We start from the raw sequence: 27476 nt of genomic DNA, 5'->3' as shown, positions 1-27476 counted from the left end.
CCTGAACTTTAACTAGTTTGATTATAGTAGCCTATTTGTATAATTAGATTAGCCTACTAGGTTGTCTATGTGTAGTTTTTATACTGTATTTCTCTCCACTGTAGGCTATGTCTCAACATATATAGCAGAACGACAATAAATCTTACTTGGCCATAATGTATAAAAAAAAATTAAAACGCTTTTATTGTTGGTACACAGTTGTCGCTATCCACAATACGTTTGCATTTATCAATATATTGTGACACGATATATTGTTATTATACTCTTGCATTGTTTTGAATGTTGAACAATTGTATCAACATGTATATATTCTACATCCCGTGATCCAACAGAGGATAAGAAATACAGAGAATGGATCAGTTTTTACAGAGAAAGACTGCATAGCTAAATGATCTTTGAACTAATCAATCATGTTAACAACTTTACAGCACTTACTGTGAATTTCACTGACATTGTAGAATAGGGTCGCTCTGTGAAAACATCTCAATGGTTCATTTGAAATAAAGTAAGACAGAAACTCACCTGTTCCCCGCTCATGTTGGTCTGCTGTATTCCCTGAAAAGGTAAACTGGTGTTTCGGGTTTCAGGAGACTAGCGTAAATGGACCGGCAGCGCCATCTGCTGTTTTTGGGAAGTTGCTCAGTTGCATTTGTGAGACAATCAAGCCAAGGTTTCTCAGAAAACGGCAACTGAGTCTCACAGTTGTAACACACAATACATATATTTGTCCATACCACTGCATTTTCGCTCAGTTTTTCTTTGCAAAGCAGATTGTGTTTATTTGCAAAACACTGGCTTAGTTTGTTGAATATTGGCACAAAATTGGCTCCATAAGAAGGTGATATGATCAAAATCCTAGATGTCTTTAAATTTTATGGATTTTTTTATGTCTTTAAATGCATTATTTAGCCATGGCAGTGACACACGTCACCAAATAGCAGGCTTGTCACTACACCAAACTGTTATGAACTAAACATCACCTTACACCTATCACAATCCATCATATCACCACATAATGAATGAACTCCAACCTACAACAAAAATATACAATTTTATCAGGATCCTGCAGAGTTTAGGGCTCTGTGAATGTATAGTTCACATTTGGCGGCAATGATATGCTATATTGTATTTGTCCTGTGATTATGTGCTGTATAACTAAAAAAAAAAAAACAAAAACTTTAAAGGGGTCATGAACTTCTCAGAGGTTCACTTACAATCAATGGAAAGTAATGAACATCAAGGCTAAACAATCAGCATGTAGAACAGGGCCGGACTATACACCCACAACAAATTCTGAAACCATGGACAACCCATTTGTTTTGTATGGCCATCACATTTAAATAAATGCATAAAACCTAAGAAAAAGGCTCTCTCTTGAACTTCCATTTTCCGTCTCTTCATTTTCCACGATATCTCTCTGCATCTCACTCTGTGTGTGTTTGCTTTTTTCACTGATTTTTCTTGTACCTGTCACTTTTCCCATCAGCCATTTACTGTTATGAGCAGAACTGTCTCCACCTCATCATATTCTATTTGCAATAACAATTTTATTTTGGTTCAATTTAAAGTATCACATTACGACCAGATGTTGTTGTTTTATCTTTAAAGGGCTTAAATACTATAGATTTAAGAAAACTTAATTTTCTAAATTGTCTGAATGTCAAAATTACTACAATAATGATTACATCATGACAATACCTTTACAGAAAAATTATCATCAGTCATAATTTTCTATTGCCAAAATGAACCACGGTTTATTACAGTAAAAGTTTAGTAACCATTTTTTTGTTTGTTTGTTTTTTGGCAGATTGATTACAGTCTGTTTTAATTTACAACCATAGGTTTACTACACATCTCATGGTTAGGCTATGCTTAGTATAACAAACCATGGTTCATTTGTGGTTATGGTTTAACTATAGTAACCATGGATTTCATTTTAATTTTCGTGAGGGTTGTTGTTATCTGCCCTAGCTCCCTCTGAACGTGAATCTTTTATAACATTTGTTTGCTAAATTACTACTGTAACTTTACAGAAGATAATAATGACGTCCTTTAGCACAGAGTATTTTGAGTGAGTTTAGTTGGTTTATAGTACTACTGCTGTAGTTTTGTCTTTGTTTACTTAGTTAAGCATTAAACTGCTAGCAACTCTTAGCAGCCTGTTTACAGATGAACCTGACCTGCACTTGAAGTCCTGAAGGGGTCAGTAGTTTTGTCTCTATGATCCATCCAGCGCTTCTACTCCATTCTCGAATCTCTCGCATTGATTACTCTGATAGAAACCGTTTGGCGGAGATGCGGAGCATGATTTGATATCGAATAGTGATCCACCAAATGCTGATTAAAACTAAAGTAACGAGCCTGGTTTGAAAATGTAAGAAGTAGAAAGTACAAATATTTGTGTAAAAATGTAAGGAGTAAAAGTAAAAAAAAAGTAGTCAGAAAAATAGTGAAGTAAAGTACTGACACCAGAAAAATCTACTTAACTTAAATATTTGTACTTCGTTACTTCCCATCTCTGCTTACAATGTTAATGCGATTTTACATGATTTTTTTTTTTGTCCTGTTTTTGAGCCTCGATCTGCAGGGCGGCATTCAAGACTTACAAGTAAATGCCCGCTGCTATCGGCTAACAGTTTTGCTTATTAAAATAACAGAAGGACGATACTGTGACTCACGCTAACAACAACATGGGTCATTTGGGTTGAAAACATATAACATCCTGTTAAAAAATGAGTCTGTAGTAAAGTAAAGCAAACAAACTGTTTCACTGAAGCGATCTGGAGCTCTCTAATTTTAGTGGCACAACGCGACCATACGCAACAGAACCCATTATAATCAACATTTCTGTCTGCGCTGGATGTGGCATGGACTGACAAAATAAATCCACGTCCTGTTCTATGCCAGACGTTCTCCGAGCATTGGCGCCGCTTCTGACCTGAAAAAAGAAACGGATCTGCAACATCGCTCGTGTCCGATAAGACTATTATTTTTCACAACTTTCACAACTACACAGTGTCTTGTAATTGTGTAATGACTTCTGTGTGGTTTTGTTGATGTGTTTGCATCTCTCTGGTGTTTCCTCTCTCCTACAGCACGCGTGCGTCAGTGGGCGCGGCTGAATGAGCAGCGATGTAGATGCAGACTATTACGTCATAAAGTGGCGCGTTCTTTTCTCAGCTTGGCTTCAATAAAAGCTGTTTTTAAACGAATGCGTTATACATCAAAAGATCAAGTGTAATTAGATTTTTCAGTTTATGACCATGACCCCTTTTATCACTTATTTTCCTGTTTATTACTGTGAAGCTGACCTTAACGCAGTCCATGGCTGCGTCCGAAAACCTAGTCAGCTGACTTGCTGCCTCGCTGCCTTAACAGGCAGTGACTTCGAAGGCTGCAAAGGCAACTCTAGAAACAGTTTCGGACGGACTTCAGAGGCAGCAGAACGTGACGCCGTTGCTAGGTTACCTAACGGTTAAGTTGCAGATTTTGTAGAAAAACGATCTTACACAGTTATATATAAATGCTTTAATAATACATAAAGACCTCAGTGTCATTACCCACCGAAGGTCTGTGCGTCGGAGAAGACGACTGAGAATGGCGGCTACTTTTTGCTTAAAAAAATAAAAGCACTGATGCAAGTAATATTGCAGAACAGGTCATTGTTATTAGTGGCTGTTTCGTTATTATTGGTAGTATATTGTAAATATTATTCCTATTCACTACTCATTTGAACACTTTTAACATTTTTTAAAAATACTATTATTACAAACAATATTATTTATCATGCTTTTTACACCATTACGATTCATAAAGTATATCATGGTCAAGATCTCATCTATTATATAAAGTAACAAATCTAATTTCACCAGAATATCTTTATTTATATAGCCTATATGACGCACACGCACAGGATTGTGGGAAATCGAAGGCAGCGAAGGATACATCTATGCTGCCTTCAAAATTCCATCAGAAGAAGGAACCTCCGGAGACAGGAAGTGAAGCAGAATTAGAATTCGGATGTGCCTTGATGCCTTCCTGCCTTGGAATGCTGCCTCCGAAGGCTGCATTTTAGAGCTTTCGGACGCAGCCGATATTATATATATTATATATATTGTATAGCCCATATTATATTATATAAAGTGTTATATAAATAAATGTGACTTGCCACTACTTTAGTAGTCAAAAGCAGTCTTTAGTGAGGCAAAGGAAGTCATTGTCTTCTTGACTGGCCGTTTTACGCAAGTAACAGACTGCTGCTCTGTTAATGAGTTACTGAGGAAAAACATGGAGTTTAGCAGGTTACTGTCTGATAACCCAGTAGAACTTGTGGAAAAAACATAAAATGTTTTATTAAACATTTTTTAAGTCAGAAAACTTGCATATCAAGTGAACCATCAACACCATAACATCAACTGTCAAATACAATGGCATCTGAAACCATTTTATAATTGTATTACAAATTGTAATAGTATTGTCGTAACAATTATGGTTGAATTAAAGTTGATAAAACTATATCAGACAATTATTTATGTATCTCCTTTCAAAGACACTTCAGCAGCTTCAGTGTCACAGAGAGCAGTCAGTTTATGAAATAAGCTCGTTGTTTTCACCAGTTCCTGCTCTACTGGAGTGTAACGTGGAGTGTCATGTGTAGGTTTGCAGCGGGCCGCTCTTCCCTGTCTATGTCTCTAGAGAGGACGGAACTTTTGATCTGCAGTATGTAGCGTCTCATCGAGGACGTCCTGTGTGTGCTGTGCACGTGACAGACACCCGCCCGCCGTCTGATCTGGAAGAATCCATCACCGTTTCCGGCTGTGATGGCGTATGTCACGTGTTGAGCGAGCGCTCTGACAGCGGGCAACAGCTTCAGTATGACTTCACCGGGGTTGAGCTGTGAGCGATTGAGGAATAATTTCAGCGGCTGATCCACGTCCACACTGGCCAGACTAACCCCTTCCTGAACAGAAGTGTATTGTATTACAATTATGAGATGCAATGAACCGACAACCACATGCACCATTCATTTAGAAGAGAGATGAAACTACTAATCTAACACATATTTAATGAATGGTCTCGATTCTGACGTCTTTTACCAGTGTGAGCTTTGAAGTGTGTCTTCTTCTGACACTTTTCTTCTGGTGTCCATTAGTTTTGCAGCCATAGCAGGGTTCAGGAGAAAGACCGCTTTCCTCTTCTGCTCCAAGCCCACCGCCTCCAAAACCCACAGCAGATACGCAGTGCCTGCAGGAATAATCACTCATTCAATCTCACTGACAGAAAATATGAAAATATAAGATAATGAACCACACAAATCACAATAAATTACACATAATAGTTGCATGGTGAAAAACTTCTCAGGTTATGCTTGTGAACTGACGCTGCGTCATGGCGTTGATGCCATGGGAATCCCTAGATTCTTACTGTCTGAAGGAAGACGCTTCAGGCGTGCCCAAAGTGTGGCAACATGACGCTTTGGGAACGTTGCCACAAATGCCTCCATGCTAAGGAAGGATGCCTGCCCCACAAGGCTCTGTAACACTGGCACAGATGCCTGCCTAGGCAGAAAAGACTGGATCAGCACTCCCTAGTTATGAACCCATGATTTAGGATGCTGCACTCCGAGGATGGCCGTGCTTGCTGAATGCAGTGCCTCCGTCACGACCATCAAAGCGGACCAAAAGTTAAAAGGACTTACGCCACTGGAATGAGTGGTGGTGGACTGGACATAGATGAATATGAGCACTTCTTACTTCTGTGATTCATGCGATGGAGGGAAGAAGGGCCAAAGTATTACTGGATGAGTGATTGCAGGGTGGAGCACCAGATCCTTGTTATGATCAGAAAAATTCAGAGTGAGTGAAGAGAAGGGGGGAAACTCGTTACAAGCTCCTCCGCCAACTCTACCTGCGACCCCATTATCTATGGGGTCTTATCTATATCTTATCTAAGTTGCTGACGTGGAACCTGGACCTGACATGTACACACTAAGTGTAGCAGGGGCTAGCCCTGATGAAAGGCACTGGTGCAACAACTCCAGCACTGTACCAGCCGGGCAGTGGACTGGGTTCAAGCGGCACTGATCACGCTACGATGCAAAGAGCGGCCCTTTTAGGCCATACAGTTTCCCCGTGGAGGGAGGTCTGGACTAAAAGCTTCCGGAATTCAGTGGCCTTTTATGGCCTTGATGACATTACATTACCTGACCTCACGTCAGCTTATCAAGACTGGCATGACACCGGTAATGTGTTCCCATAGTGCCAACAAGATAATCTGGAGTTGAAGTTTCACTTCGAAAGGTAACTAAAGGCTGTCCCAAGACCATTTTTTCACTTTCATGACAATTTCCCATTTCCTGTAAAGCATCTGAACACAGGGGCGTTTTTTTTCATTAGGGCAATATGGTGACGCACCACCAAAGTGCGAAAGGGAGGGACTTTTTCCTTATTGCATTCAACCTGGACTCAGGCCACATCGGACTCAAAACCCACCACCTGATCAGGTTCAGGTCTTGTGGCTTAGCAGAGTGTGCCACTCGGTGCACACTCATCAGGCTGCTGAGAAGAGCTTTCAGTGTGAGAATGAACACACCAAACATTACTTAAAGGGGTCATCGGATGCCCATTTTCCACAAGTTGATATGATTCTTTAGGGTCTTAATGAAAAGTCTCTAATATACTTGGATTAAAAATTCTCAATGGTTTTGTAAAACAACACCCTTTTTACCTTGCCAAAATCAGCTCTGCAACAATCATCTCATTCTAAGGGATTGTTCCTTTAAATGCATATGAGCTCTGTTCGCCCCGCCCCTCTCTTCTCTCTGTGGAGTGAAGATCTTGTTTACTTTAGCCGCGTTTAGCCGCTAAACTTCCTAACGACCACGTTATTAGGAAAGGCGATCGCAAAGATTCATAAAAAACCCTTATACTCACATCTGCTGTAAGTGAAGCTGGATCATGAATGATTCATGCGAACATAGACGGATATATGTAGATCGGGAGGTGCATTCCCTTCACAAACAAACGTAATCTACTGCATCTTCAGCGGCTCAGATGTCGGGAGTAAATGACGACCACTATGTTTATTATTACATCCAGCAACACAACACCTCAATCACTCAATCGGAGATATTCTTGTCTAACTTACATGCCTGCTTCGGCATCGAAACAAGGAAAGTTACTGGACTGTTACAGCTGATCTGAGGTAAGACGCTCATGTCAATCAACTATTGTGGGAGCGGCCTCTGTCATGTGACGGCACAACGACAGACATCTGAGAACGGCTCGATTTGAAAAAGGGGATATTATTTTTACAGATGAATTAAAAACCACTGCATGGATTTTTATCATTATAGGGTAGATTTGTACATACACTGACAACACACATTAATGTTTACACAACAAGTAAAAGTGAACTTAGCATCCGATGACCCCTTTAACATGTTGACCAGATTAGCATGCTAAAATAACTTATTGCTATGTATTATACGGTTAATCTGATAACTGCAGAAGAGTCACATTAGAAAGAATGACAACTGTTTAGCATGCTTAGCATAAGTCAACAAACACAGGCACGGTCAACTTCGGAGAGGTATTTCCTGGGAACTGTAGCAAATATAAAAAATCTGTTCAGTTATTTCAGTGGCTTGGTCCAAAGATCATCTGATCACATTTTGGACAAAATTTATAGCAGTAGTGAAAAAACGTACACACACCCACCCACCCACACACACACATACACCCCCACACCCACACACATATACAGAGAAAACAGAGAAAGCTACATTTGGACAATGTTTTCAAATGTTATAAACGTTTTCGCAAAAATCCTTGTATCTCTGGCCTGTGTTCAAACTGCTTTGGTACCGCTAGGACATGCTGTCAATGATCTCTACCAATTTTTGTGCTGATCTGTCAAATTGTTCACAAGATGCTGCAATTTATTATGATTTTTTTTTTTTTTTTTTAAACGGCAGCCTGATGGTTCATCCATACTCAAATGATATGTGACTGTATATTGACCACTGACATTCAATAATTACATGAAAGTAATATTATTTAGTATACATCTCACCCCTGTCCTGCTCTGTAATATCCCGCAGGACATCCGCACATGAATCCACCCTGTGTGTTTGAGCAGCTGTATCTGCAGGGGCTCATGAAGGACAAGCACTCGTCCACGTCCTCACAGCTAGTGGACACGGGGTCAAAGGTGAAGCCAGATGGACAGCCACACTTAAAACTGCCCAATGTGTTGAAACAAGAAGCTGAACCACAGCTGCCCTGGTTCAAGCACTCATTGTCATCTGCAGTACAGGAAAAGTGAGCAGCATAATGTACACTGTAATTACATGCCATTCAGAAACAGGCAAACCTGCCCCTCCCATGTAAGCACCATGGGCTCAGTGTGTCTGATCACAATTTTGAGCTCATTTATCTTCCAAACATCCTGTAAATATATGAATAGAAACAACAATGATGGAGACGTGTGTGTACGTACTGACCGACACACTGGTTCCACTGCTGGTGCTGTGTGTATCCTTCTGGACAGCTGCAACGGAACCCACCCGCAACATTCTGACATCCGAACTGACACCTGTGATCGCCCGCACACTCATCTACGTCTGACGGAGACAAAAACAGCAGTTCAGTTCAAAAACTGCACACACCTGTAACATTCAGGCACGCTCACATATCCCATACAGCGATTTTTCTGGCAACAATGTATTTTAAATACATTCTAAATATATATATTGTGAGCAGTGAAGCTCAATCAAATATTTTTTGAAACTGAAAACATTAAGTTTCGATCTTCATATACCAAAATGTATTTCAAAATGCATTTCAGAGGCAAGACAGTATCTTTCCAATCTTATGCTAGCCTGCGTTTTGGCTACATGCAAATGATGGATGTGGTGAAAGGAAAACTTACTACAGAAAAATGAAGCGAAAACATTTCAATTACACACTGAGCCGTACCATGACAGTTGAGGTCAAGAGAGTCCAGACTGAAGCCCTGTGGACACTCACAGCTGAAGCTGCCCACTGAATTCTGACAGACGCCCCGCTGGCCACACGGACCCCGCTCAGCCAAACATTCGTTAATATCTGAGTAAACACAGAAAGAAACAACTTTACATTGAAAATCACAGGTGGTCACACAGGACACATGTTTTAACCTGCTCAATATATTGTAGTGATTTTATGTATATTTGAGTTTTAATATGTTTTTTTAATGTTGTCTTAGCCATTTTATTCCTCTTAAACATTTTAATGCGTGTATGTCTTTAAGACACTCTGGGTCTGCCTGTCATGTGACAGGAAACAGGAACTGAACACTATAAAGGAGGCAGTGTGGGATTACAAATTTAAGAATCTGTTTAAAATATGCTGATCCTATGCTAGGTTCCAGTATAACAACATGAACTGAAACAGTTATGTATATTGTGACAGTCTAAGAGCAGGCAGCCCAGGCCCTTAGACAGTAACCGTTTGTCTTTATGCAGTTACTGAACATCTGGCAGGTTTTCCAAGTTAAGTGTGAATTCTAAGCTCAAGGTACAACTGTGCCTTTTGTTTAGCACCTTTGCATTTGAATGACACTTGTATTCTAAATAGATCAGGAATAGGTTTCATAGGCAATTGGACAAGTTTTTGGGGCAGACCTGACCTGCTGAAAAGAGATGGTCTTCATCCCTCCAGGGGTGGTGCCGCTCTTCTCTCTAGTAATATGGCATATAGTCTTAGAGTTTGCACTTGACTAACTCGGGCCCAGATCAGGAAGCAGACAGACTGGCTAATCCGACCATCTGCTAGCTGCCTCACGTCACCAAAATCAGTTAATTCTCAGCACATAGAGACCCTTTCACCTAGATATCATGCTATAGAGACTGTGTCTGCTCCCCGAGCTAGACAATACAAAAGACGTCCAAACCAATTTAAGAGTAACAATCTAATCAACGTTCAACAAATAAAAAATGTACATAATAAAGAGAAACAATTGATAAAACTTGGCCTTTTGAATATCAGGTCCCTCTCTACAAAAGCGCTTTTTGTAAATGATATGATCATTGATCATAACCTAGATGTGCTATGTTTGACAGAAACCTGGCTAAAACCAGATGATTACATTATCTTAAACGAGTCTACCCCTCATGATTACTGTAATAAACATGAGCCACGTCTAAAAGGTAAAGGGGGAGGTGTTTCTACAATTTATAGCAATATTTTCAGTGTTTCTCAGAGAGCGGGCTTCAAATATAACTCGTTTGAAGTAATGGTGCTTCATGTAACATTATCCACAAGTGTTAATGATAAATCCCCCATGACGTTTGTACTTGCTATTGTATACAGGCCACCAGGGCACCATACAGATTTTCTTAAAGAATTCGCTGATTTTATATCTGAGCTGGTGTTAGCCATGTCGATAATGAAATCGATGCACTGGGAGCAGCATTTACAGACATTTTAAATTCTATTGGAGTTAGACAACACGTGTCAGGTCCCACTCATTGTCGAAATCATACTCTAGACTTAATACTGTCACATGGAATTGATGTCAATGCCGTTGAGATTCTGCAGCAAAGTGATGATATCTCTGATCATTAACTAGTCTCGTGTATACTCCAGATAACTAAAACTGTAAATTCAACTCCTTATTACAAGTATGGTAGAACCATCACTTCTACTACAAAAGATTGCTTTCTGAGTAATCTTCCTGACTTATCTGAATTCCTCAGCATGTCCAATAGCTCAGAAAAACTTGATGATGTAACAGAAACTATTGACTCTCTCTTTTCCAGGACTCTAGATACGGTCGCTCCTCTGCGCCTAAGAAAGATTAAGGAAAACAGTCCGCCCCCGTGGTATAATGAGCACACTCGCGTCCTAAAGAGAGCAGCCCGGAAAATGGAGCGCAGCTGGAGGAAAACAAAATTAGAGGTTTTTCGTACTGCTTGGCGGGAATGTACCCTATTGTATAGGAAAGCATTAAAATCGGCAAGATCTGATTACTTTTCGATTTTTTTAGAAGATAATAAACATAACCCTAGGTATTTATTCAATACAGTGGCTAAGTTAACAAAAAATAAAGAACCAACAGGCACTGACTATGCCCATCAGCATAGCAGTAATGACTTTATGAACTACTTTACTTCCAAGATCGATACTATTAGAGACAAAATTGTCACCATGTAGCCGTCAATTACAGTATCATCAGGAAATATGGTGCACTGGCTCCCTATTAAACATCGTATAGATTTTAAAATCTTGCTAATTACTTATAAAGCCCTGAATGGTTTAGCTCCTCAGTACCTGAGCGAGCTCTTATCGCATTATAGTCCCTCATGTCCACTGCGTTCTCAAAACTCTGGCAATTTGATAATACCTAGAATATCCAAATCAACCGCGGGCGGCAGATCATTTTCTTATTTAGCACCCAAACTTTGGAACAATCTACCCAACACTGTTCGGGACACAGACACACTCTGTCAGTTTAAATCTAGATTAAAGACCCATCTCTTTAACCTTGCTTACACATAACACATTAACACATTTCTATTATTCAAATCCGTTAAAGGATTGTTAGGCTGCACTAATTAGGTCAACCGGAACCGGGAACACTTCCCATAACACCCGATGTACTCAGTGCATCGTCAGAAGAATGGCATCTACGCTAATATTAGTCTGTTTCTTTCTTATTCCGAGGTCACCTTGACCACCAAATCCAGTCCGTATCCAGATCAGATGGTCATTGCAGTCCTCTGGATCCAGTCCGTACCCAGCCCAGACGGTGGATCAGCACCTAGAGACGACCTCTACAGCATTGAATGTCAGCGGAGACCACATCGACTAGATGAGCCCCAGAGACAGATCCCCAGTGAAGACATCGTCACCTAGACGGCTGTCGGCACAGGACCACGGGACCTGGTGAGTCCTCTGTGTCTGGCCAGAGGAGAACTGGCCCCTGACTGAGCCTGGTTTCTCCCAAGGTTTTTTTCTCCATTTGTCACCAATGGAGTTTTGGTTCCTTGCCGCTGTCGCCTCTGGCTTGCCTAGTTGGGGACACTTTATCTTCACTTTATCTTCACACAATATTGTATTTTATTTTGTTGTATTTGATTAACTACCTTTACCTGAAAATTGAGTGTTTACTGTTGCCCTTTGCATTGTTGATGTACTTTTTCCTATTTAATACTGTACAGCCGCCTTGTCACAATTCTGTATTGTTAAAGGCGGTATATAAATAAAGGTGATTTGATTTGATTTGATACATAAGACGTACAGCAAAAATAAATGACGAACTCTCTATTTGTATAGACTATTAATGTATTAACTACAGTTTCTAAACTGTATGCATTAAGTTTGTTAATATTTGTAAGTAGGTTATTAGTGTATATTTATTATAAAGTGTTACAGAGTTGTCAAAGGGTCATCTGAGGGGACATCTGAACGTGCGTTTCACCTCTGCAGGCCGTGTGATGCTGGCTGAAGCCTGCCGGACACTTGCAGGTGAATCCACCGATGGTGTTGACACACGAGAACGGGCAGCTGTGTCGTCTGCTCTGACATTCATCCACATCTATAAATCATTAAGCTCAAATCAAACCACTTCTTTCATCCTGTATCTTTTTAAAAGGGCAGCTTAACATCGCAAGGACATTTCAGCACAAAGTCTAAAAAGGCTTATTATGATGATCAGGAAATGTTTTTGCAATGATGCAGACTGCTCTGTCATCAACTAACAATTCATTCCTCAAATGAGACCACATGTTCTCTGTTACACTGTGCACATGCTGGATCAGACATACAATGCATTCATTCATATTTATGAAGAAAAGATGAAGATGAATAATAACACACCAAAGCAATAATGAAGCATTAACTCTAACTGAACGTAACTACTGTACAAGCAGGAAAACTTTACATTTCTGAAATCGCTCAAGATCAGTGGCCAAAAGTAAGACTCCTCTTCTTCCTCACCTTTACACGTCCTGCTGTCATCCTGCAGCGTGTAACCGCGGGGACAGGAACACATATAGCTGCCCTCTGTGTTCTTACAGATGAAGTTACAGGGTTTTGGGGACATGCCGCATTCATCGACATCTGACAGAAACATTCACACAACCATGATCACAAGGAATATCAAACAATCGTGCTTCTGAACATCACATGGATTTAAATGACTGACGGTGATAAAGCAATGCTGAGTGTTTGTGGCATACCGACACATGTGGTTCCTGCAGCAGAGGTGATGTATCCTGGTTTACAGTGGCATCTGTAAGAGCCCATGACATTGATACAGACGCCATTGGTACAAACACCTGGAATCAGCTTACACTCATCTATATCTGGGGGCAGACAAAGAGGTTTACTGACAACTTAGTTCTTAAAAGAAAATCTCACACACTCTGATACCATAACGAGGCGGAGGCAGAGTTAGGATCCATATGCAGCTGTTTATTAAAATCCACAAACAAGTCCAAATCGGTAGGCAGATAGCGTAAACGTGAGGCGGCGTAATTTTTTTTTGTGTCTGCACCTGTTCCGTCAGTGGCATAGCCATGGCCATATGGACAGAGTTTCTTGTAGTTGGCAGTGGCAGGCAAAGGGCAGAGCTCACACTGGTCCCCCCACCCACGGCCTCCATTACAGCAGCACTGAGACCTGCTGACAGGAACACGACTGCTGGATGACATCTGACACATTGTGTGCAGAACTTCGGTGAAACAAAAGCCTTTCCTGTAATCTAAGAGCCAAACATCACAACACTAATTAATGCACATCACAATAAAGACTTAAAATGCACAACAATTCCAGTAAACACATGCATCCAGTACATTTAGAGCCGAGAATGAGGTTTTACCAAGACATTGCGTGCCTGTAGAGTCAGCTTTGAATCCAACACCACATTCACACGTGTAGCTGCCCACAGTGTTCACACATCGACCGTTTTCACAAACACCCGGCTGAGTCAAGCATTCATTTTCATCTGTAAGGAGGACATATAATTAAAAAGGTGAATGAGGATGAATAAAAGAGACATTCTTCTCCAATCTAGTATCATTAGTATATTTGTTGGATGTACTGAAGCATACAATGTGCATACCCAACCCTGTCATTCCTACACCCACTAACCAACCCAACTATTCCCACTAATAATTTTAAGCAATACCCTGTCACACATGAGTCTGTGTGAACTGGAAGTTGCTATCAAATTCAGCATTGTGACGTCTTTCCAACTGAAACAGAATATTGAATAGAGCAGTGGTTCTCAAAGCTGTCCTGTAGGCACCCTGCCCTGCACATTTTGTTTCCCTAATCAGACACACCTGATTCAACTCAGCAGTTCATTAGTAGAGACTGCAAGACCTGAATTGGATGTGTCTGATAAGGGAGACCACTGGAATAGAGGGCAGGGTTTTATTTAAGAACATCTACTACCCATCTTTTGCTCACAGCAAGCTTTAGGTTACTACTGTAACCTTGGTTCTCTGATAACATGAAGAGAGGTATCCCAATATATGAATGCCTCAGGCGTGACCGATTGTGGAAGCACCAGTGACACCTTGTCTGCTAATCATGGCAGACCAATCGCTGCAGCAATCAGGGAGTCCCTGTATAACCGCAGTCACCTGCTGTTTTGTCATTCTCTGCATATCTCTGCTCTGTGTGGGACAGGCAAGGAGGGAAATGTTGTGAGATACCTCCAGGGTTATGGTAGTAACCTAAAGTTCTCTTTCTAACATTCGTCCAGTATCTCACTATGGGATATAGACAACTCCCATATTGCAGACTAAAGATGACTACGATCTGACAAAAGTGGAATGGAATCACCCAAGTGCTTAATGGATAACTTCTCCACTCGCTCCCAGGACTGAGTGGGCAAATGAAGGTTCTGTCACATCTGGTCTGTAGAAGCTCACAAAGGTGCATGGGGAAGATCAGCTAGCCGCAGCACAGATTTAATGAATAGAATTGCCCCTAAATAGGGCCAAGGATGTCACTATCCCTCTAGTTGTATAGGCCCGTAACTCCCTTGGGGGCTCCATATTTGCATTATTGAAACATAACACAACCCAGGGTGAGAGACATTGACGAGAGACAGGCTTTCTGCCCAAGGCACAAAAAGCTGATTGCTTTTGCAAAATGCCCTAGTCCTCTGCACATATATTTGTAGAGTCCGCACTGGACATAAACAGTGTAGCCGCTCTTCCTCAGAACATGAGAAAGGTGGTGGATGGAAAGCCATTAGATCGATTGACTGACCTGAACCAGTGTGATCCAATACTTTAGGCATAAATGCCAGATTAGTCCTAAAAGTGACCTTTTGACCACCCAGAGCGAACATCATTTATGAGGAGTGGACTGATAATGTGTGCAGTTCATTCACTCTCTTTGGTGTAGTAAGAACGAGTAACCAAGCAGCCTTTCAAAAAAGCAGCTTTAAGGGGATGCTCTCGACGGGCTCAAAGAGGGCTTTAGAGAGCGTGTTCAGGACCATGGACAAATCCCAGGGTGGGACCAGCAGCTTTGATACTGGGTGTAGCCGTCACGCTCCTCTCATAAATCGACAAACGAGAGGATGTAGTATATAGTATTTGTAGTATATAGCCTTTAGTAGCCTATAAGCTCAAGTCCTATATATATCTCGCCCTACACTTGAGAGAGAAGATCCCTGCATGCTGGTAATGGCCATGGCTGGTCACAGAGCAGCTGTGCAATCTCAGCTACCCACAGTCTCCCCAGCCAGTATGGTGCTGTTAGAATCATCGGATAACTACACTCTTGTACCCTCTGTAATGTCGGCTCAATTAGGCTTAACGGGAGTAACCCATACAGAAGCGTGTCTGGCCATTCGTGGGCTAGAGCATCCACAACCAAAGGTGCATTGTTGCCTGCTAGAGAAAAGAACAAGGGACATTGCATGTTTTCTTCTGAACATTCTGAAGGGATGAGACAGAGAAACTCTGAGTGCTGTCTCCAATCCCTTCCTGAAGCTGAACTTATCTCTCAGGTAGACCGGCGCTTCTTGTTGCTCTGGAGATTAGCTGTTATGATGTTTCACTGCTGCAGCTGCCAAAGACTGTTTCGGTTTTGGCTGATAATCAGACTAACCTACTTTCCCCAAAGGTCTGAAACTTGGCCGGCTTGGGATGATAAGGGCGAGACATTGGCTTTCTGGGGAGATAAACCTTGAATGCCTCTCCTTCTCTCTTCTGTAGATTGCATTGTTGCCGCATCACTGTAACAGTTGCTCCGAACAGATCTTTTGGATTGATAGGGGCATCCAAAAACTCCACTTTCCCTTTCTCAGAGAGTCTGGACAAACTCAGCCACAGCGATCTCTCTCCCACAACCACCAAACCCATGCTGCGTCCACAGCTTTGAACGGCTCCGCGAGATGTATGCAGGTTTAAGTCTGCGATGACACATATCTCCTTCAAGAGCACTGGGTTGGGATCCGGAGTGCAGTTGAGGACCCATTTTCTCAAGGAGCTTGGCATTCAAAGCGCAAACAGCCAGTGCAGGGGATTTGTAAATCCAGAAAACAGACACAGCAAAGCATTCTGTTTTCCCTGGTAGCGAGGCAGCGGCTGAAGAGACAGCTGCCCTGCGGCTTGGATGTAAAAGATTCTACACAGATGCTTCCACAGGGGGAGGATCTGCCATCCCTAAATCTTCTATTCCCTGTACATCCTGTCTCAAAAAGCCCTTGACAGAAACCTGATGTGAAAAAGGCTTATCCTAAAACCTTTTTATTTCGGCAACGCATGCCAGGACAGCTGATATAAACTGTCTCGCTGGAGGGAGGCATGACAGGAGACTTTTACTGTCATAGAGATCTCTATCTGCCCCTTTCCCTGCCGGTAGGGATGGCCAATCGATGGACAGTTTAGCCGCGGCACTACGACAGACCACCAGCAGGGAGGGAGCAGCTCACATTCTGCGCACTCGCAAATGGGACTGATTTGGAGGGAGAATGGCATCCTCGTCATCATTATCCATCATTAGGACTGTGAACACTCCACAGGTTCCTCTCTGGGTTGAGCAGAGAGGCATGGGTCCGACTTTCCTGTGGCTGCCACTCGGAGTCTCTTTTCTTGGGTTTTAGTCGAGAAAGTCACGCAATAAGGGCAGCCCTCAGGAGTTGGAGAGTGCTGCCTGAGCGTGTTTAGTGTCCAGGCAGGAGATACAGAGACTGTGCGAATCCTTGGCCGAAATCCACGCTCCACAAGCACAAGGATGAGAAGGACGACCTTTCCCTCTATGGCTTTCTATCTCTTTCGAAGTGGCCATGACAGCGACTGCACTCTCTTCGTACGGTAAAGTCCACCACAACGTGAAAACTTGCACGGAGCTGTGCTGGGAGTAGTGAGCTCTCTTCTTTTTTTTTTTTTGAAAACTTGCGGTCACTCAACAAAACAAAGGGAAATACTACATTTGGGGCGTTACCTTGCAGCTTTGTCGGTAAACTGGTGAGCAATAATTCCCAAAGTCTGCTGAGGACAGCTTCCCAAAATCTTCCACGTGGAAGAGAGTGAGAATGATGAAACAGCAGATAGCTGCAGTTTATATACAGGGAGGTGGGACTCCCTGATCGCTGCATTGTTTGGTCTACCGTGATTGGCAGACATGGTTTCATTGGTGCTTCCGCAATCGGTCACGCCTGGGGCGTTCCCATAGTGAGATACCGAATGAGTGTTAGAAAGAGGACTAATGGTTGGAGAAGAGTAGCTAGGAGGATGTTCTGCCCAGGCCATCAAACTGATCAGAGAAGAAATGCCATTCCAGAGTGGAAGCAATTTGTTATTCGTTTACCTCAAGACAAAAATGTGCCCTTCCAAAGTAAATTGATTCTAGTTGGGCATAGGGCAATCCCTTGCAGTGTGCAAGATGAGTTTGTTGGGATTCTCTATTGACCTTTTCATTTAAAGAAAAGTAGCAAGGAATGCAAGCTGGTAAACATATGGGTGTGAGCATGATTTGTAGATTAATATGAATAACTGCACAGATGGATGTTCACTGTGATGTTCAACAAGTTATTTCCTGTTAGATTTTGCAGATTTATGTATTTCCTGGCTATGGAGGCTGTTCCTCAATCTTCTTGACCATTACTTTACCACCAATGCACTGCCCACCACAAACCCTCAGCCTGTGAGCAGAGAGATAACATTCATTGATCTGGTGGAATGGGTTTCCACCCATGCTCTCATTCCTGAAGTCTCTCCTTCTCTGGTCCTGCCTGGCTTGTTAAACACTCTGGTCCCAACCAGTTCCCTAAAACTTCCTCCTTTACTGGTTCTGCCTGGCCTCTTAGATCTGCTGTCTCCTCTGGTCCCATCCAGCCTCCTACCTCACAGCCATCTCTGCAGGCCCTGTCCATCCTCTTAGCTCTGCCATCTCAACTGGTTTATTCCAGTTCCCTGGCTCTGAATCAATCCTATGATTCGGTCTAAAGCAGCATCACCCTGGTTCTTCTGCACTGGTCCTTTGGTTTTTCTGTGCTCCAGAGACTGATGCAGTTAGATCCTCACCTCAGCTCTCTCCTTACGCATGTACCAACCCATAATAATGCAATGCTTTCAAAGTTTTATTTCAAATGGGTATGAATGATAAGAATATACAGACTCACTATCATTTGTAAATGTAATATAATTTCTTCCACATCAGTGTCTTTGTAAACATGAACAGCAATGCAGATAAGTTCAATAAAATTAGATTTTAAAAATAGATTTACCTTGACACATGTCGTCATTCATCCTGCGGATCATCCCGGCTGGACAAACACATATGAAGGTGCCAATTAAGTTGTTACACTCCATTCCTCTGGAGTCACAGTTATGAAGATCATTTGCACACTCGTCCACATCTGAACACAAGGAAGCTCAATGTCATCAAGAAACCTTTTTAAAAAAATACATACGCATATACATGAATCTTTTTCACTACTATTGCTTAGGATTGGAAATTGTCACACCAAACTCATTGATTATTGATAAATTGTACCCTGACACATGCGTCCATCCTCTCGCAGAGAGTAACCAGACGGACAGCTGCATTCATAACCCCCGAAAGTGTTAATGCAGCGAAACGCACAGAGCAGAGGATTCTCACTGCACTCGTTCACATCTGGAAAATCAGTAATGACACACAATCAGTCACATCTGACACAACAACATATCCTGTATGAAAGGTCCCTCAGTCTACATCTCAGATTATTACATCTGAGATATAGACTGAGGGACCTTTCATACAGGATATGTTGTATTGAATGTATTGAATATGTTGTATTAAGTAATCGGGATTATTCAGGATTACTGAAGGAAATAATAATTATATATGGACTTCTAAGCAAATGTATTACTACTAACTAGTCAATGATTTACTCTTTAGCCACAATAATGCCATGCATTTGAATGATCTTCATTGGTCAGGTTCGTCACAGCACATACTGATATTGATACTTAATTTGATTAATTAAGTAGCATATAATTAATTATTACATTATTAATTAATACATATTATAATTAAATAAATCATTAATCTATGCAAATCAACTGGGTATGTCAAATTTAGACAGAAGAGAAAACATATTCCTATTCAAATGACATCATACACATCAATACGCAGAAGCTGGTTAAATAAAGATGTCACATCAGATGTTTTGATGATTTTGTCAGTTGACCTTCACAGCTCATCATTGGTCCAGGCTCAAATCCCTCCTCACACAGACACTCAAATCCTCCAATCACATTTGAGCATGTTCCATTTCCACAGGGGTTTTCCACTGAACATTCATCAATATCTGCACACACAGAGAGAACAGAATGCTTTTAGCTGAACATGTTGAAAATTCAAACTTTCAAAGGAGACCTTTTGCAAGATTCACTTTTACATGTTTTACATCATCTCTGGTAGCATGAGCTACCACAAACATAAGGACAAAAAAAATCCTACATTTAACAGTTTTGCTCCTACTGTGTGTGATGTGCCGCGATATGACAAAGACAACACACCACACACCAACAAATTTTTAACCAACTATGAACATGGAAAATCTCTAAAAAAATCTCTTGAGACTTTAGACTCAACATGGCGGACGTTAGGCAGAAGGTTTTTTTTATTTTTTTTTATTGCAATTTTAGAATAAAGAACATACAAGGCAATAACATATAAATCATATCAAATGCAATAATGAACAAAAACAATAAATAAATTAATCAATTAATTAAAAAAATAAAAAAGGGAAAGCAAAAAGAAAATTACATGTTCTTAAACAAGTATAAATAATTACAAATTATTCAAAAAATAGATTTAAGGCTTTAAAGTGATGGCAGGAAAAAGGATAGTGTTAGTGTCAGTGATAGTGATAGTGATAGTGTTAGCTACCCAGCTGAGATAAAGTTTCTAATCGATCAGCAAATTCTGTCTTTTTAATCCATGTCTTATTTACTGATCTTTATGTGGGCCAAACAGGTCCCCAGTACAATTTTTACCTGACTCGGACTTGTCACAGAGTCGGATGCCTTTTTACTCAGACCTGACTCGAGCCTTTGGGACTCGAAAAATACTTCAGAGTCCAACTAAGTTTGGAATGATGCATTTTCATGAAAGTGACATTTGAAAGTATTTATCTTGCGAGTATTTGAAAGCTGGCAGATTTCTGTGCACGCACACACAAATCACGTTCACAGAAGGTGCCTCTCAGTCAATGTGTGAATGCAGATTTAAATACTCTTTTGTGTGTTATTGCTACACACTCAAATACACGAAAAGTTGTGTCAAAATGGAGAAGGAATCAGCATAATCTCAGGCAATCTGCAGCCAAAGCACCCGAAGACCTGAGAGTTGCTGATTTTTCCCTCAGTGTCTGTGGTGGTTGCAGGCAACATTCTACAAAATATTATCTTGTATTCTAAAGAAAAAAGAAAGTCATTTGGGTCATATGGGATTAACATGAGGGTGACTAAGTTATGATAGAATTTTCATTTTTGGATGAACAAAAATGTTCAAAAATAGTCCTTGTTTCAAACAGAACTCGCACACAATATCTTAAGTGCAATACATTCAACATTCAGAAATGGTGCAAACAAAAGTACTTTTAATGTAAGTTTTAGAAATGCTTTTATTCAAAGTTACAGTTCAGCGTTCTCTTACCATCACAACGTGTTCCTGTGTAGTCAAGCATGTAGCCCATGGGACACTCGCAGCGGAAGGAGCCATCCATGTTGATGCAGCGGCCATTCACACAAATCTCTTGATTCTCCAAACATTCGTTTAGGTCTGAAACACAGTGATACAGCATGGTCAGCCTCTACAGCTTCAGTTTTGTGCACTTTGGGTTTTACGTTTTTTTCTTCTCAACAGAAAATTGGGGTGTCTCAATTTCTAGAACATTATTCTAATATTATACTATCCATTATTTTACATGATTATTTATTTATGTATTTTACGGTCACTAGGACACATCAACTCTTCACATAGTTTTCCTTTCAGACTTTCAGCTTGGCACAGCACTAAATTTCATCTCAGCGGTATAACCTATTATAACACAGCCAACAAGTACAGTATTGTCTTTACCCACACGTGCATCCCCAACACCGGGAATGATCCCATGGCCAAACGGACATAGATCCTGGAAGGCAGCTGTGAACACAGACAACATGAAACAATGAGAAGGATTTTGGGGTGGTGTTGTGGTGCTGTTACTAATGATAAAGGAGATGAGAGCTCTGATACCATCCTGTTCTTTAGGGCAAAGCTCACAGGGGTCGCCCCAGCCCTCTTTGGCCATGATGTTACAGCAGCACTTGGCTTTGCTGGTGTTGAATGCCTGCGGGACAGAGCACTTGCCACTCTCAAAGCGTGTGAAACAGAAGCTCTCTCTAGTGTCTAACACAACAAACAAGCAGTAAGTATTCTATAAATAATGACAATGTTTTATTTTAAGATGTTTTTTTTTCACATTTTTGTGTGCAGAACTAGTTCTTACATACTTTTAAAAACAACGTGACTTTAGAACTGGAAAGGAGTGAACGAACTGTCATACAGAAGAGTTCAAAAACTCTCTGGCCACTGACGTTACCTTGGAACAAGCTATGGTAGTAACCAGAGCATTACCTTTTTAAAACGGTCTGTTACACTGCGTTGAATCACGCTTGGGGCATGACATACCATAGTGCTGTACTATAAATGCAAAACGGAGGCCATCCTTTACCCCAGACCTAGGGCACCATCACAAGGACCCTAAGAGACATAGGCTAACTAGTGAAGCTTAGGCCACAGCGCTCATTCAAGACAGTCTAGACCACTTACTAGGGGTGCAAAACAATTAAGCAAACAAGATCTGTGCCTGAAGGTCAGGGACGTCCAGGTTATAAAACATTGCAAAGGTAATCGGTGACAACTAGCCAGCTACCTTGCAAATATCCCCAATGTAAACTCCGCTGGACCAATCACAGGAGGAGGCCATGCCCCTAGTGGAGTGGGACCTCACTCCAATGGGGCACAAAGAGCTGTTCTGACTGCCGACATTGACTAGGGCACTCCACGTTAGTCTTGGGGCCCCAGACCCAAAAAGTAAGTAAGCTCCCATCTCATCCTCCATAGAGGGGAGAGCTAACAGAGTGTGATGTGCTCTGAATGGAGTAGAGAGCACTTTAGGTACATAACCTAGCTTGGTTTGAAGATGTCCTCACAGTCGTTTGACCCAAACAGGAAGCATTCACATTCACATGTATGCAAGTCACCCACAGCCTTGATACTAAATCTAGGGGCCATTCAGAGTGTCTGAAACATAGGGCCTCCAAAGCCAAGTAGAAACAGTATGAGGGCGAGGCGGGTTAAGTCTCCTGGTTCCCCTCAAGAACTTGATGACCAAGTCATTTCTTTCTACAGATTGCAATAGCCACCATGTATACTTCAAGTGTGAAAGGGGTGCGCCCCTTATCCAGCTATTCTAAGAAGAAAATAATGGTAACTGCCTCACAAAGGATGGGACATTGTTTCAGACTTCATACCAGTCGAAGAAGACAGACCATTTAGGGCATAGAGGTGCCTTGTAGATGGTGCTTTGGCCCCCGCTATAGTGAACTGCAAAGGCTCCCATCGAGGGGTCACAAATGTAGCCTCCACAACTCAGGTTGGGGATGCTGCAGGGAACCTTTCACTTGAGAGAAGAGCTCTTTTCTCAGAGGAATCTGCTGTATCAGGTCAGGGAACCACAACTGGTTTCCGCAAAGTGAAGCCGCCAGTAGGAGTGAGCATCCAGTATCCCTGATCTGTCTGATGACGTGAGGGAGCAGAATGCCCGAGGAAAAGGCATACAGACAAGCCTGGGCCATTTGTGGGCCAACATGTCCTGCTCCTTTGAGAAAATGTTGGGCAATGAGAGTTGTCTTCTGAGGCTAAGAGGTCTACTTCTGCCTTCCTGTATATCTCCCAAATCATTTGAACTGTTTGGGAGTGAAGTCTCCATTCTCCTAAAGACATACTACCCTGGGACAGTATGTCCGTACACTTGTTCAGTGTGCATGGCACGTACACCGCTCTCAAAGAACCTAGGTAGCATTGGAGGATAGGAGGAGGGGTCTCACAAATTTGTAAAGAGAGCATGACCTGAGGCTGCCCTGGTGTTTAATGAAGGCCACCGCTGTCATGTTGTCCAAACAGTCAAGGATGTGGCACCCCTTTAGGGCTGGCAGGAAGGTTTTGAGGGACAGAAAAAACATTTAGAGACAATTGATGTGCAGGCATTGCTCCAGGGTGGACCAGGAGCCAAATGCCAGTCTGCCCTTGCACGAGAGCTTCCCAATCAAAGCCAGCACCCTGAATGGCTGCCTCATTAAAGGGTTAGTTCACCCAAAAATAAAAATTCTGTCATTAATTACTCACCCTCATCTTGTTCCAAACCTGTAAAGCATTCGTTCACCTTCGGAACACAAGATATTTTTGATGAAATCCGAGAGGTCTTTGACTCCCATAGACAGCAAGGGTACTACCATGTTAAAGGCTCAGAAAAGTACCAAGATGTTCAAGTAGTCCATGCCACATCGAGAACACTACGAGAACACTTTTTGAGCACAAAGAAAACAAAAATAACGACTTTATTCCACATTTTCCTCTCTACTGTGTCAGTTGTGAACATGCATTTACGAGAGAACCCTGACGCATGTGTGTGCCGGCGCTTTCATACAGCGTGCGTCTTTCTCTGAATGTAAACAAGGCACAACGCATGTGTTCAACGTCATAATGCCGAAGATGAACAAAGGTCTTACGGGTTTGGAACAACATGGGGGTGAGTAATTAATGACTTTTCATTAGAATTTTCATTTTTGGGTGAACTAAACCTTTAAGGTATGATTCAAGAGCCTGAAATTAAGGATGAGCCTGAAATCAAGGATGGGCCTGAGCCCACCATCTTACTTCGGGATGAGGGAATAACAGATGTAAAAGCCTAACTCACTGTTCTCTAGTGGGATCATTTCAACTCCAAAATAGCTTCCAACACCCAGAGCTGAATGGGGGATTGGAAGACAAACACGAGACTACCGAATGCCTGTTTTCGTGGGCTGTTTTCGTGGCACATCTGCTCACTGTGGAGTAGACCCTACCCACTAGGCCTGAGGTGGTTCTCCAGGGCTTGGATGGATGTACAGCACTGGCGTTCTATCCCAAAGTTGTGGGCGGGCAGATGTGTGCAGCAACAGCCTCTTCAACCAATTATCCAAATGACTGTGGGCGGGCTCTTCTGTGGCTGACCACTCCAAGCCGAGCTCATAGCAGTAGCAGGCTTCTTCATTCTTCATCTTCGGATATAAGGAGAAGATCTTCACACTGAAGAAGAAAGATTCTGATGAAATGGCACTCAGTGACTTATATAGGCAGTTGGCCCTGCCCGTTTCGGTGGCCCGAAATGCTATGGGTTTGTGCAACTGCACAAATGTTAATAAATCCAGTATTCGGAGGAAAATGTTTCCCCCAAGCGTGATTCAACGCAACATGAGAGACCACTTCGAAAGGGAACAATTTCTTTTTAATTGTTTAAACTTATCTGTTTTAACTACTTAAAAAAGTACCACTATCCAAATATGTAATGCAACACCTCATAATTTCAACAAAAGTTGGAAAGATTGATTTTAGTGCAGATTCAGTAATCTGTAATTATAAAAATCATATTCATATGTCATATTTTTAATGGTTCTAATAGGCTATTTTTATTTTCCATTTTATTTGAAATACGACCAAGATTAGTCACATGAACAGGTTAATTAAAAATTACCGTAACATCTGCGTCTATCTTCTGACAGCACAAATCCAGGTTTACACACGCACTCAAAGCTCCCCAGACTGTTGAAGCAGGAGCCATACGCACAGATGCCGGGCTCCTCCGAACACTCGTTCACATCTGATACATACACACAGATACTGGGCTACACTTATATACTTACTGTATCTATACTTACTGTACTTACAAACCATCTACTGTTTTTTTTTTTTTTTTTTTTTTTTTTTTAATGTTTCAGTAAGCTTTTGTTTTCATCATACTCTCTTGTTGTTCTAAACCTGCATGACTTTCTTTCTTCCAGTGTAAAAGCACCATAAAAGTATCACATATATGACTTCTGAAGTGATATTTGTCTCCTCCAGTCATTGCTCAATGACTGGAATTAAACTTAAGAACCAGATCATGGACTCAAACAATAGATCAAGTGAATAAAGATCTGATTTAAAATATTTAAAGTATCTTAATTTGAATCAAACTTTTTTTTTCGTGAAATAGCATGAATGTGCCAAAGAAGCCTCAGAAGATGTCAAGATCTGTAGTAAAGAAATACACAATACATATAGACCACTTTTTAAAATATATATATATTTAGGGTGCTTTTTTTTTAACTTGGAGCTTAAAAGACTCAATCAATTAATCAATCAATCAATCAATAAATTAACGAAAAACCAAAACAAATAAAATCATCCAAAATCAGAAAGACATGACCATGGGTTAAACGGTGACAGATTTTTAGATTTTTAGATAAGGTATTTCTTTACAATTTATTCATATTCACGTTTACTCTTATTTAGTAAAATAATGACATCTATACATCTATAAACAATAATGAAAAGTAAAATAAAAGGGAATCACATAGACAGAAGTGAGTTCATCCCTATGCAATATCACTTCAAATGATTCAAAATAGTATCACCTCACAGAAAATGCATTACTTCTAAATTAAACTGTAGAGTAAATGTGCCTATGTAAAATTAAAAACAGTTTAGATTTACTATATTATTATTAGTACTATCTTTCATGTTAGACAGTATTAGTACTATCTTTCTATGGTATTTGAAAATCTAAATAACCCCATAAAGTTTTGGAAGTTAGTTAAATCTACATCAACATCAAGTTTATCATCTAAAGTTCCAGATCATTTAACTGTCAGTCAAACAGTAGTGAAGGGTAAAGAAGATACTGCCGATACTTTTAAAAACTATTTTTCTGTTGGCTTAAATTATGAGAATTTTAATTCTTGTATCTTTTCTTCCATGAAATCTGTAGATCCTGTTAGATATCGCCCTGAACAAATGTTTAATTTTTGTCCTATTACTACTCATCGGGTTTATAATACCTTATTGAAACTAGACATAAAAAAAAATAGCAGGAGTCGATAAAATTGAGCCCTATTTTTATAAATTGTCGGCTGGTATTTTGGCCTGGCTGACTGCCTCTATTTTTAATTTAAGCCTAATTTCTAATACCATACCAGGAATGTGGAAATCAGCAATAGTCATTCCATTGTTAAAAGGTGGAGCCCTCCAGATCTTAACAATTAACGCCAGATTACCAATTTTAGCTAAAGTTTTTGAATCATTGATAAATCATTAAATAAAACAATTTTTAACTCAAAATAATATTCTTAATAATTACCAGTCAGGTTTTAGGGCAGGACATAGCACCATAACCACAGCTCTGTTAGTTACAAGTCTGTCTTTAGACAGTAAAAAGTCCTGTGCAGCATTATTTATTGACCTCTCAAAAGCTTTTGATTCTGTTGACCACAATCTATCGTTACAGAAACTCATGTTTCTAGGTTTTAGTAAAGCTGCTCTAAAATGGTTTGAAAACTGCTTTTTTGAGCGCACTCAATGTGCATGTTTAGAAAACGTCTCAGTTGAGAGCTGTTCAGAAAGTCTGACCTCAGGGTTACTTTCAATATTATGTGTAGGGTAAGGACTGGGCATAAAAAGACTGGTTGGGATCCCATTCCTGGAAAGGGATAGTGTGGCAAGGGGGGGCGTGGTTTAGCGGAGGCCGCAGCGGGAAAGAGTGGTCAGAGACGAGTGGTGAGTAAGGTCAAGTGCAAAACGACATTCACCTGTTTCTCATTACAGTGATTGGCATGGAGAGACCATAAAATATCGCTGGGGAATAGGAAAGGGAAAGAGACAGACTGAGGACTCGTGGCTGACAGGTTGAGC

At 41.1% G+C, this 27476-nt stretch overlaps 1 protein-coding gene across 1 annotated transcript in view; it reads right to left on the bottom strand.

Moving 5' to 3' along the window:
- Positions 1 to 4339: 4339 nt before the first annotated feature.
- The window catches only part of LOC127162573 (fibrillin-2), a 115431-nt gene continuing 92294 nt past the window's right edge, over positions 4340 to 27476 (bottom strand). Inside the window, exons 50-66 of the mRNA XM_051105368.1 lie at positions 25282 to 25407; positions 21741 to 21893; positions 21582 to 21647; positions 21159 to 21284; positions 19687 to 19806; positions 19008 to 19130; positions 18739 to 18870; positions 13864 to 13989; positions 13540 to 13746; positions 13223 to 13348; positions 12981 to 13103; positions 12463 to 12579; positions 8979 to 9107; positions 8504 to 8623; positions 8074 to 8305; positions 5097 to 5244; positions 4340 to 4960 (exon numbers count right to left, since the gene is read on the bottom strand). Of these exons, the coding sequence (XP_050961325.1) occupies positions 4625 to 4960; positions 5097 to 5244; positions 8074 to 8305; positions 8504 to 8623; positions 8979 to 9107; positions 12463 to 12579; positions 12981 to 13103; positions 13223 to 13348; positions 13540 to 13746; positions 13864 to 13989; positions 18739 to 18870; positions 19008 to 19130; positions 19687 to 19806; positions 21159 to 21284; positions 21582 to 21647; positions 21741 to 21893; positions 25282 to 25407 (2510 nt within the window). The 3' untranslated portion in view covers positions 4340 to 4624. The remainder of the gene's footprint in view (positions 4961 to 5096; positions 5245 to 8073; positions 8306 to 8503; positions 8624 to 8978; positions 9108 to 12462; positions 12580 to 12980; positions 13104 to 13222; positions 13349 to 13539; positions 13747 to 13863; positions 13990 to 18738; positions 18871 to 19007; positions 19131 to 19686; positions 19807 to 21158; positions 21285 to 21581; positions 21648 to 21740; positions 21894 to 25281; positions 25408 to 27476) is intronic.

The sequence above is a fragment of the Labeo rohita genome, unplaced genomic scaffold (genome assembly GCF_022985175.1).
Source record: "Labeo rohita strain BAU-BD-2019 unplaced genomic scaffold, IGBB_LRoh.1.0 scaffold_97, whole genome shotgun sequence".
In the NCBI taxonomy this organism is placed as follows: Eukaryota; Metazoa; Chordata; class Actinopteri; order Cypriniformes; family Cyprinidae; genus Labeo; species Labeo rohita.
Note: the sequence above shows the minus strand (reverse complement) of the source record. Positions and strands in the feature narration are given on the sequence as shown.